This window comes from Aulonocara sp. 'chitande type north' Nkhata Bay, linkage group LG6, assembly GCF_057382095.1.
Source record: "Aulonocara sp. 'chitande type north' Nkhata Bay isolate Kocher_YH1m ecotype deep benthic linkage group LG6, A_spYH_male_GT1.1, whole genome shotgun sequence".
NCBI lineage: Eukaryota > Metazoa > Chordata > Actinopteri > Cichliformes > Cichlidae > Aulonocara > Aulonocara sp. 'chitande type north' Nkhata Bay.
The window spans coordinates 13413583-13426104 of record NC_141349.1 but is presented as its reverse complement, the minus strand read 5'-3'; the positions used below and the strand labels follow the sequence as shown (position 1 = coordinate 13426104).

General features: G+C 39.0%; 1 protein-coding gene across 2 annotated transcripts in view; it reads left to right on the top strand.

The window, feature by feature from the left end:
* Positions 1 to 339: 339 nt before the first annotated feature.
* LOC147327426 (ubinuclein-1-like) overlaps positions 340 to 12522 on the top strand; it is a 55964-nt gene continuing 43781 nt past the window's right edge. Inside the window, exons 1-2 of one of the 2 annotated variants that reach the window (XM_086295041.1) lie at positions 362 to 528; positions 1451 to 1540. Coding sequence is in view for 1 of the 2 variants with exons in the window: in XM_086295040.1 (XP_086151166.1) it covers positions 488 to 528 (41 nt within the window). In the remaining variant the exon portion in view is untranslated. Of the gene's footprint in view, positions 529 to 1450; positions 1541 to 12522 lie in introns of both variants that reach the window. The other variant, XM_086295040.1, reaches the window with a different exon arrangement.

Below are 12522 nucleotides of genomic sequence, written 5' to 3'. Positions count from 1 at the left end.
GGCTATTTCTGTACAGCCGGAAAAATCTGCACATCATACGTCAACTTTACAATAAGCATATTTTCAGGAGAAACAGAAGCAATCCAGTTTCAAAAATGATTTCTTTTTCTTCCTAAATTCATTCCACTTTCTATACATCATTTTCTTAATTAAGGTTTTCTTGAAAGAGGTTGCATTGACTTTGTCATTGTCTGTGGTTTTGGTAGATCTTGTAAAAAGAATTCTGACATATTAAATGGCTTTTTTTTTTAAAGAAACAGTGTGTAAAATCTCACCACTAGATGTCAGTAGACTGCAGATTACAGTCACTCTGTTTTTACTTCTGTTTTCCAGATTGAAGAGCATAATAATAGCTACCGTGGCTGCTGATGGACAAACAATTCTGGCCACCGTTCATCTGCGGAGAGTGGAGGTTGTGTCCGTGTCTGTTTACTCAAAAGGAGGCTGGAAAACTTTGTTAAAGGAGGCCGATATGAGTCGCTGAGTCATGTGTGAAGATCACTTCTGTCTGAAGACACCGATACTGAGGTGAGATGTTGCATATTCTGAACGTTTCTGTCAACAAGCGCGGCTATTTTTGCTACTGTTAGCTGCAGTTAGCCTCTGTTAGCTACTATTAGCCAACATTAGTGCACTTTTCTTTGAAGTGGCTCTTCGTTTGACTCTGACGCTTATTAAATAAACATCATATGATGTACGAACTTAATCAAACTGTTCATCAAACAGAAAGTGACATTTTTAGGACAGATGAGCCTAACATTAGCTTGTGTATTGTTCGTTTCATTGAGAGAGGGAAGGGTTGTTGTCTAATCTCTCTTATATCCTCTCCTGTGTATTTTTAATGTATTAATTCTACGTTTATGAGAATGTATCAGTTTAATTGAAGATTACACACCAATGAATGTATATTTATGAGTTTAATATTGTTTTTTTTTCTATTAAATAAACTGAAAAAAATGACTGAGGATGATGGAGGAGGTTTTTTGCAGGTCAATATATGTGATTTTTCTTTTTTCATTTTCAATACCACCCCCACCCCAGTGTGGATTACATCTTATGTTTTGTGTAATCTGAGCTAGATACTGTCCTACCCTAGTTGCATAACTATTTATGGGGGTGTAGCTCATAGTCTGACTTCAATAACCATTCAAAATTGTAACTGTTGAATGAATTTGAATCATTTTTACCCCATGAAGGTTTCTCACTGCTTTATCCATTTTGTGATGTGAGTATTTGGACCTTGAGGTGGCTATTATGTCAGATCAAACAAATGGATATCCCTGTTATACTTGCACAGTTCTTCAAGACATTTGGCAGGTAGATAGTTCCAAGTAACAGTCACAGATTGACTGGTTTTCTTTTCTGCTCTGAGCACCTGACTTTTCCTCACTACAGTCCACATTCAGACATTTACACACATTCACAGAGCAATTTATTTTATGCCTTTCAGCCCTTTCTAGTTATTACCCACTTGTCCTGCTCTGACGGATGCATCGGAAGAAATTTAGGGTACCAACTTCAACTGGGATCCAACCACCAGGTAGTCTCCCAACCCACAACAAACTCCACCGCTTTAGCCACAGCCTTCCTTGGATTTGGTTGGTCACTGTGTCTTTTTGCCTCCGTGTAATCTCAGAGTGACTCCATGTTTTTGTTCGCAGGGCTCTAGTGGCACTTGTTCTAGATCTTGTTGTTCTTTCTCTCTCTGATGATAGACCTCATCACTCTGTCTCCGTATTTGTCATGTCATGATGCAGAATGAATCACTGTGTGGAGGACAAGGATTTAAAAGTCTTATCCAAATGTATCATTCTTGGCTAACTGAGAATATGTGCTTTTGTAATTAAAGACGGCGTGTTAGCAGAAATATCTTTACTAAGAAAACAACAACTATAAGGAAACAATACTACTGCTAACTGGCAGTAAAGCAGCCAGCACCAAAACAGGGAGGGGAACACTGTTTGAGATGCAGGAGCTTTGACACCCTCACAGCTTCCAAGAATAAATAATTAGTGGAGCTGGCACCACAGAAGACGGGGGACAGAGATGTCATTATTTACGCCAGATTATGGACACACACACACACACACACACACACACACACACACACACACACACTGGCTCACACTTTTGTGCATGTACATGTTCACACACATATGCTTGCAATGGGTCATCATCAGCTTTTTATCCAGCATTTGCCTTTAGATGAATATAGATCTGCTTTGAAGAAAACATGGCCTCATCTCGTGCTGTGCATTTGTATTGAGGCTTATTCCTTAAGTTTTTTAGTCATCTTTAGCCATACTACAGTTGAATTTTTTTCCTATTATATTTGTGCCACCCCACTTTACTTTCACGTCACTGGCAGTTCCACTTGTCTGCATGAGAGTAAAATATCGCAGCAATATTTGATCGATTGCCGTAAAACTTGCTCACCCTATTCATCCATCCTGTTCTCTTCCAGACTTTCAGAATGTTTTTCAAACCTTTGTTTATTTCTCACACTATACCCTTTCATCGCCGTTCTGTCCTCCTGTTCACCCCACCTCACCCTGAAACTGCTCCGCGGCTCCCTCTCTAACTTACGTCAAGTGGACATCCAGACGTTTGCACAGCCACATCTGGAAACAGCGTTAAGCCCGGCTGACTTTCAGGAAGTTTTCACACTTCATGACTCATTAACCTGCAGAATCCTGCAGGCCTCCCAAGCAAGAGAATATGCAGCAGGGGAAGTGAACGGTAGAGGAAGAGGAGGGGGAGAAGGAAGAATCAGCACAGATAGAGAGATGATGGGTTGGATACAGGAAGCTGAAGGAGCGTTTGAAGAATGATCTGAAAGCAAGGAAAATTAAACACAGAAGCACTCGAGCTTGGCTTAAGTGAGAGTTGAATTACTACGTTAGACACCAGTCGGGGCGGGGCCAAAGGGCCTCCCAGCACAACCGGTGATGGAGCTTGTTAAACAGGACGGCATGTTTGTGTCCGTTTGTGTAGGTATTCGGCATGCAGCCTACAAGCAGACGTGCTTGCATGTAGTAATCAAAAAAGGAAATAAAAAAGTGCTTATGAGTACAGCTAGCTGTGCATAGGTCTAATGCTGATTGGTTGAAAAGTGCGACAACAAAGTTCAACATGAAGGAGCAAAAATCATGTATCACTTAAGCTGTTGTTATTGTTGTGTTGGCAGAAGCTCTTATAGCAATTTAAGTAAAAGTAACCCTTTGACACTGCCCCCTGGTGACAGCGAACAGCTACAACATATAGTTGCTGAGCTGACGTTGTGGTAGTATGTATGTAGCTTACCCATGCACTCATAAATCTGGAGTTACTTATCTTACTTAACTTTATTAGGAAAAACGGGGGGTGAGGGGGTCTTTGCGTTAAAGAAGTTAACAATGAAGAATGAGCAGAATATGACAAACAGAAAGAGAAGTCCAGAAAAATAAGTCATCAAAGTGAGGACGGGAATGAAGGGTGATGAATAGAGAATGGGTTGTGTGCGGTTTGTGTGTGTGTGTGTGTGTGTGTGTGTGTGTGTGTGTGTGTGTGTGTGTGTGTGTGAGAGAGAGAGAGAGAGAGAGAGAGAGTTGTCCAGGGTGTCTGTGTCCAGCCCTCTGTGAGTAATGTGTCTGAGAGAGGAGCTTTCCTAATGAAACACTTTTCTTGGAGTGATAATTACACCAGTAGAAAGCAAGGACACCTCCAGTCAATGTGTGAAACTCAGCTTACTAAAACACAAAGTTTCTCCCTGGCTACTCTCCCTCTCACTCCTCACTCAGTGTGTGTGTGTGTGTGTGTGTGTGTGTGTGTGTGTGTGTGTGTGTGTGTGTGTGTACACACTTTCATAGTGTGTAAATGGGAGGCTGACATTATAAGCTTTGCTTAATAATCAGCCCAATAAGTGAGAGCAGACCTTCTCCCAGATGTGTTTGTGTTTTTCTTTGGCGGGGATACACGAGCTGACATTTACATGAGCTGAAGAAGCCAATTTAATGCATTCACTTTCTATAAGCTTACTGTATATCAAGGCAGCTTTCTGTCACGGAAGGGTCAAAAATGAAATTATATTAAGTTTGCCTCCTTCCCCCCTTCATGCCTTTGGTTCCTTCTTCCCTTTTCCCTCTCTGATTTCAATCTTTTTGGCCCAGCTGACTGACAGCCTCTGCTTTCACTGCATGTCACAGTGGTTGAAATCTCACTGAGGGGCTTGATGCAGATAAGCAGTGGAGATGTGGATAAGCAGTGACAGAGCTGGGGCTTAGATAGGGAGAAGAGAGGAAAGGAGAGATAAAATTCGATAAAAATGTATTGGAGATGCACAAATACACAAAAGATACCTGTGTCTGTAATGGATTTTGCAGGAAATCTTGTATCACACTTCAACAGCCAAAGAATTTAGTTAAACAAATCAGACCAGCAGAACAATTCAATTATTCTGCGTGGCTTTAATAAATGTTTGATATGCATTACATGGGAACTTTCTAATTCAAATTTTACGATTTAACAGTTAGGGCTTTTCCCATTAATTCTCGACACACAAAGTTACAATTTGAATTTCGAGCGTTTATTAAATAAATATGAAAAAGTCTAACAGAATTATAGCGGGAGCAGGATAGGGTGGAGATTAGCGCACATGAGTAAAACAAAAGTTTCAACTACCGGTGCGTTTATAATACAAAACTCCTGGCATGTGCGCGCTGGGATCTGGCAGATGAACTATTTAATTCTGCGCTTTAATAGATTTTTCCGGCTTCTTGGAAATGTGGAAATGCCTCTGCTCCTTTAGCGCATGTACACTTTTCCACAAAGTGCAAGTAAATCTCTTTGTTTGTCCTGCTCTCTCTGCTGATGAGATTTTGAGTCGCTCTAATTTCTATACGTGTCCATAAGGCTTTACAGATTTACAAACAGTGGCATCTGGACGCTCGCCTTTCGCCGCCTGTTCAAAACTCCTCAGAAACTTAAGTATTACTTCCCCTTTGGGACTGACTGTCAGAGAAAGCACTACTCCCCCAAAAATGTCTTGTGTGTCGTACAAAAACAAGAATTTAATTTTGCTAAACTCAGAGCTTAAGCGCAAATACACGAGATCAAACATTTCTGTTTTTTATTATTGTGAGTCCATTTCTCTTTAAAGTTTGGTCGATTGAATAAGGAACTCATAACTTTCCTTTTGATTTACTGTGGCTTACTTCTACCTTCACATCCAACAAAAAGACAAACGGGTACATGGCATCTTGTACTAGAAAGCATTTTATGAAGCAAACATCTACATCTCTGCTGCATCACTGAAATTCTCTAAAAATTGGTGTGGATCACTGATATAATTTGGGGTGGGGGATGTTTAACCATGCACATGTCACCAGTCTTTCACAGGGTGTGGGTCAGAGACATGAGTAGAGTGTTTATTTTTCAGGAACTGTACTGTAGGTATACACTCACTTTATTAATTACATCTTGCCAGTAACAGGTTGGACCCAGTTTTACCTTCGGACCTGATTTAATTCTTTGTGGTTCAAATTCAACAATGTGCTGGAAACATTCCTCAGAGAGTTTGGTCCATATTGGCACGACAGCATCACACAGCTGCTGCAGATTTGTCGGCTGCACAACCATGACGCAAACCTCCCGTTCCACCACATCCCAAAGGTGCTCTGCTGGATTGAGATCTGGTGACTGTGGAGACTGTTTGAGTTCAGTGAACTGGTTCAAGTAACCAGTGCGAGATGGTTAGTAACATGTTGTGTTATCAAGCTGGAAAGAGACATCAAAAGATGGGTCTCTCTTGTAAATGTGAGTTTCAATGGATTACTCGTATAAGATAACGGTTAAATCAAATTAAAAAGAGCAACATACTCAGGTAGGCTGCAACATTTTAAGAATACCAAGGAGCCCAAAGTGTGCCAAGAAAATATCCCTCACACCGTTAAACCATCACCAGCTGAAATTGTTCATACAAGTCAGGATGGCTCCGTGCTTTTATATCGTTTATATCAAATTCTCACTCCACCATCCGAAAGTCACGGCAGAAATTGATACCCATGAGACCCGGTAACATTTTTTTTCTAGGCTTCAATTGACTCATTTTGCTGAGCTTGTGTGAATTGTAGCCTCAGTTTCCTCTTCTTATCTGACAAGTACGGTCTTCTGCTGCTGTAGCCCAGTGTGTTCAGAGATGCTCTTCTGCATACCTTATTTGCTTATTCGATTTACTGTTACCTTCCTGTCACCTTGAAGTAATCTGGTTATTCTCCTCTGACCTCTGGCATCAGCAAGATGTTTACACCCAGGGAGCTGCTGCTCACCTGACATTTACTCCTTTCCAGACTTATTTTCTGTGAACCCCAGAGATGTCTGTGTGGGGAAATCTGAAAGAAGATCAGCGTATTTTGAAATACTCAGACTAGCCTGTCATGCACTAACAATCATGCCAGGTTCAAAGTCACTTAAATCACATTTTTCCTCATTCTGGTGTTGATGTGAGCTTCAGCAGGTCGTTATCACCATCCCTTTAAGGAAAACTGCAATTAGATGCTGCCGTGTGATTGGCTGATAAATACCTCCTTTAACGAGCGGTTATATGAGTGGAACTATAGTGCTTGAGAGTAAATTTTAGATACTTTACAGTACTATTCTCAGTTTGAGAGGAAAATATTTTCCTTTATTTTCCTGCAACGTTTTACAGAAAAGTTTATAATTATGATTGATGACATTAAAACACCCAAAACAGGCCATTTGCTGTGAAAAGCAAGGAAGGAGCCTTGATCAGAGCTTTTAAATACAGATATGGATTCAGGTGTGAGGCTTCTGTCTCTACTGACAGTGATTGTTGTCAGATGATTGAGTGAAACCTGAGATGGTTCATTTAATTTAGTCTTGCAGTATGTTTGAGTTATGTTAGCTCAAATTATAGTAGTTACACACTGAATGATGCAATTTTTGTTTAGAGCAATCTGTCAGCCTGTCTTTATCCTGTCATATAAAAATAAATCCCAGTTAAAGTAGATTCCTCAGACTCTCTCTGAGCCTTACTGCACATCCATATTGTTAACCACAGTGCTTGTAAATCAGTGTGCATCCTGTAAACAGCGTTTTAACAACAGGGAGCAGGGAGTATCAGATATTTTTGGTTAAACTACCAAACAGCACGAGACTCTGTCCATTTCCTGTAATACTGTAGCATTTTTACTATAAAAGTTTTTTTTTACTTTAAATGGACGATAGCTTTGCTGCCACCCTACGTAAAGCAGTTAAAATGCTTACTACTTCTACTAGTGGGAGGTATCATTCGTATGTTGTTCATTTTAAACTGCAAGAAAGGCAAATGAAAGGCCACATATTATCTTGACAATTAATTGCATGATGGCTTTCAAGTGTAATTGGCTCATCCACTGTGGTGGAGTGCAGGTTAGACAGCAGCAGCCACTGAATGAAGAGCGATACCATATTTCAAGTCTCCTTTGTATTTGCTTGAAATTCAAATACTTCCTGTGGGTCATGTTACTGTAACTGCGCATATTTCAAATAGTAAAATATTTGTATGAACTTGGAGTTATTTCTACCAGAGTATTTGCATGTACACACTCATCTTATTTTTTTTAAACTGTACTGTGTGCACAAATACAGACATTTTTTGTTGATTTAAAATATTTATTTTGGCTAAAAGATAAAAGATTTTATTTTAAAAAATGTTTTTAAATTGGTACTATTTTTATTTTAGGCAAAATCTAAGAACATAATATATTTAAGACCTCTTTGGCAACTCTGTCACACAATCTGAATTAAGATATTTGATCCCTCTGCTTACATTAATGACGTCTCCGCTGAAGTACAACTCAGCAAATTAGATGACTGTTTTTGATATTAAATCTGACATCAGAAACTCTTGATTTTTTTTTTTGTGGGGGGGGGTGTTAATTGTTGTTTTTTAAAGAAATACAGGAGTCTACATTAGGAGGCCCCCAGGCTCAGAGGAGGAACATGTTTATTAGGTAGTAATTTAAAATTTACTGAGATGTCTGGAGTTTGATTTATCTGATTCTGGAGCAACTGAAAACATTAGTCCAGATTGTCATTTGACATATTGAACAAAAATATTGACTTAATCGTTGAGGAATGATATACTGTTTTTATATAGTCCCATTTTTCTGGCCCTCAAATGTGGCAGGACAATTTAATCCAACTTTTTTGGCATAAGCGTGGGTCATTTTTGTCATTATTGCTCATTTTAAGCAGATAAAAGGTCTGGAAATGACTCCAAGCATGGTATTGGCATTTGCTATGGGGCTATGAAATCACAGTTTGCAGTTAGATGAGATCGTAATGCAAGTGTAAGTTGCCATATTTGCAATACAAAACAAACCCATCAGAGAAATGGTATAAAAATGATGAAATGAGAAATGAGAATGAGAAATAAAACTGGTGAATTCGTCAGCAAGCATTGGACGTCAGTGGATGATAGTCGAAGATGTTTGCAGGAAGTTCTCCATGTTAAAGAAATAATCCTTCAGAACATCCAGTAAAGGAGTCTTCAGAAAGTAGCCATGTAAATATCACAAACAGAGCACTTTAGCTGAGCAAATATAGAGGAATCCTCATCATTAAACAGATAAGATTAAAACGAACCAAAAGACGCAAGTATTAGAAACGTATAAAGGTTAGAACTGATCTGTAAGACACTACATAACCTCTGAAAAAATGATCTTCATGTGTTTGTTTCCGTTGGTGCTGTTATTCAGTTAAATGTAAAGTTGACTGCGTGGCAAGTCACAATATAGAGACACACAATGACACAAAAGATCCTGAGAAACGGACTCATTTTTGAATAGTCAGCCTCTGGTTTTCCTTGTACTTGACTGTTTGGTTCCCAACTTTTTACTGGTGTATTTTTCTGGCAGCTGTTACCATGCAGATATTTATTTTAATCACAAAACATTAAAAAAGCATTCTAAGGTAAAGTTAAACTTTAAGTTAAGCTAACATATATTGAAGCTGAAGTAGTAGAAAATCCTAAACAGACAACTGTTTCTTCACAGAAAAAATAGCTGATTTCTGTTGGGTAAAGTTGATGTTGTCAAAACTCTGTTTCTGGATTTCTGGGCGGTATTTGCCACTGTCACAGGGATCTCACATCTAAGTAATCTCATTTCTTTTTTTCCTCATTTCTTTGGATAAGATCCATTCATCCATCTCTCCATTCTCTTCTGCTTATCCTTATCAGGGATGGATAAGATGAATTAATCAACTCTTCTCCATTTGTCTTTGGGTGCTCCACAAGGCTCTGCTCTGGGCCCACCTCTGTTTATATTATTTATCAATAATCTTCCATCTGCCTGTCCTTTTGCCGATATCTAATGTATATAATAATTATGTGTATAATATAACAAAAGCCATTCATAAACACAGCTTCGGGGTTCAAAATTGTAACTTGGTATGGTAAAAAAAAAGCTGTTTTCTATTTAAAGATTAGACATTTTTTGAGTTTATGAACAGAGAAACAATGGCACTTCACAGGAGCGACAACAGGAGAGGAGTGCATTTTTCCACTCAAAAAACTAACTTTTAGTGATTGTAAATTGCTTTTTAAAGCTGCACTACAATGGAATTAGTATTTGCTGGGAGCAACCATGCAACTGCACACATATTAACTGTCCTTAAAAGAAAGGGTTAATTAATATTTGTCTGTCAGCAATAAAACTCAGTGGCATATTATTTTGTCAGCATATTTGGGTTCAAGTCATCTGTTCTGTCTTATTGCCACTCTATCATCATATACCTTCATGCTTGTCTATTTTCAGTTTGCTTTTATTGTATTATGTGGATTTATGTATTTTATATACTGTGAATGCTTTTTATGTCTGTGCTTCTGCTTTGCACGTTTTGTTAGTTTACAGCAGCGGAGAAGAACTGGATCTTATTTTGTCCATATACCATGTGTGTCTTGTATTACGAGACTCTTGGATGTTTTATAGTTAGCCTCCTATCTAACTACAGTGTATTTACAACATTGTTTACATTTGATTGTCCATCATTCCATCTATTTTCTTAACCAGTTATTAGGGTACTGGGGATGCTGAAACCAGTCCCATTGTCATAGGTTAGATATACAGGGTTTAAACAAACAAAATAATAGATTCCACCCTGCAAAAATAAAATACAATTCATACAATAAATAATATCAACGGTGTTGCAAAGTAAGTACATTTTCTCGAAAGCTGCACTATTTTGTAGGGCTAGTTTTAATGCATGCTACTCGGTTACAGTAAAAATTCCAATTGTCCATAGAAAACAGGTGATCATCGTAATGTAATAAACCACAGAAGGTGATAAATTGATGAGCTAAAAGAGTAAAATGCATCATGCATCAATAATAGAGCAATGTTAAAATCCATGAAGAAATTGCTACCTTTGATCACCTTAGGTGTGTTTCTTTTTCCTGCATCTTTAAAGCTTTTAAATACAAATTCACAGATGTGATTTTCGTGATCTGAATAACACAACACCTAAACACTTTTCTGCATTGCTAATCCTTCTACATTTTGTCAGCGACTTACTTAAACATCATTTTTGGTCCTATACCAACAATGTGACATTGCCACGTTTCCTCAAGGATTTAACTACTTCCTCCATCACTGTACACCAGAGCATGTTTAAAGGTTATGGCAGGAAGCTATAGACAAGAAAAATAGTGCTGGCGATCAATATCTGATGAAATTGTTTTATGTGTTTAAATCTTTTGTCAGGACAAGTCTCTGTCACTTCTATGCTTCAGTTAACCCCAATCAGCTGGTGCCAGACTCTTATTGAACAATTTGTCTCTTGGATACTGCAGATAAATAACACACTATCTTTCTGTGTGCATGTGTGGGGGTAACTCTGATGCTGAATCAATGCGACACCTCAGGGATGGCACAGTGGAGGGGGGATGCTGGGTGAGGGAGGGAGGGTCGTATGCCAGGCTCGTTCTTCACACTTTTTTTTTTTTTAAGGAGGGGTGTGTGCGAAATAATACCCGCTCATTAGGAGCGCGCTGGCTGCTGGTTAATTCATCCTGGACTGTCATGGGCTTGTGTACGACCCCCGGGTAACACATAAATCACACGCAGAACCAACCGGTCGACCGGCAAGCTTCATGCCCCTAACGCCGCTGATTTATCAACCAAATTACTGCGAGTCCTGCTCGGCCTCAACACTTTGCCGAGGAAATCACCGACTAACCCCTGAGCGAACCGATTTATTGAAAAGCTGTCCCCCTCCACTTTCATCTCCCCGCCCTGCCCCGCTTTCTGTGTCACTCCACTCATCTCTCACTGACTTAATTAAAATCTATCCCGTTGGCTCGCTGGCATTTATTACAACCACTGGGCTAATGAAACAAAGAATACGACAAAACCAAAGCTGCTCTGTGCCCATAAACGTTCATTACATCGCAACAAACACCCAGTCCTCCCTGCACCCACTGGCACCTGAAACAAGGTGGGCTTGTTGGGAGTGTTTGCGTCTCACTCAGCATCCAGATGCTCCAAAGAGGGGCGCGCAGAAACTATGGAGCGAAATTCAGCCCTCATATTTATTGACACTGGCTTTGAGACTTCATTGTTTGATGTTGCTTATGTTCAGTTCAGCATTTCACCTGTTTAGCTTACCTTTTAAAAAGTGAATGATTCTAAATTTGTAGGCGATTTCTTCTGGCATCCACAAAGGCTTGCGCCATTTAAAGACAGTACAGGCCATGCTTTATAAAGCTTAGAGACACAGTTAATGAAGTGTGCCATCTCAGCCACACTGTAGAGGCAGAAGTTAAGGTTAAAGCCTCCTGGTTAACTGTTTGAACACTTTAGAGAATTAAAACATTTAGGTCTGTTTAGGATTTGGAGGGGCGTGAAAGGAAACCCTGATGAAAAAGCAGCCTTCTGTTAAGAAATATAGAAAAGAAAAAGTTCATATTTAACCAGAGAAACACATATTTGGCCACTGAAGAGATTCGACATGTTTTTAAACTGTTTTTATTTGGTTGTAAATTATAATTGGGTTATATCTAAATGATAAAACCAATGTTAACTGTTTTCTGTTTATCCAAAGCCCACAGACAGGATAATGATTACTGAACTCTGGTCCAGGGGCTGCTGTTCATAAGTATTCAGTAGAACAATAAAATAAACATAATGATTAACCCAACTAAGATCTCCTTTAATATAAAGGATGAATAATTTATTTGAGAAAGGATTGGTGATTATATTTTTAAAAATGAGTAATTCAAAGATGATAAGTGATGTTGATTATGCTAATTTTTTGATTCCCCCCCCCAAAATCTGCCACAGGGGTTACGTCATGATTGTGTGTTTAGCTTATGATCTTAAACCTGGAAACAGAACTCAAGCCTAGAAATCTCTAACTTTGGTCTACTCTCCATCACATCTCAGTTTCTTTCTTTGTTAATATTCACACAGCAAACTTTCTGTTATAAAGTGCTTAACTTGAGGATGACACGTGGAAAACCGTAAACCACCACACTATGAGTGC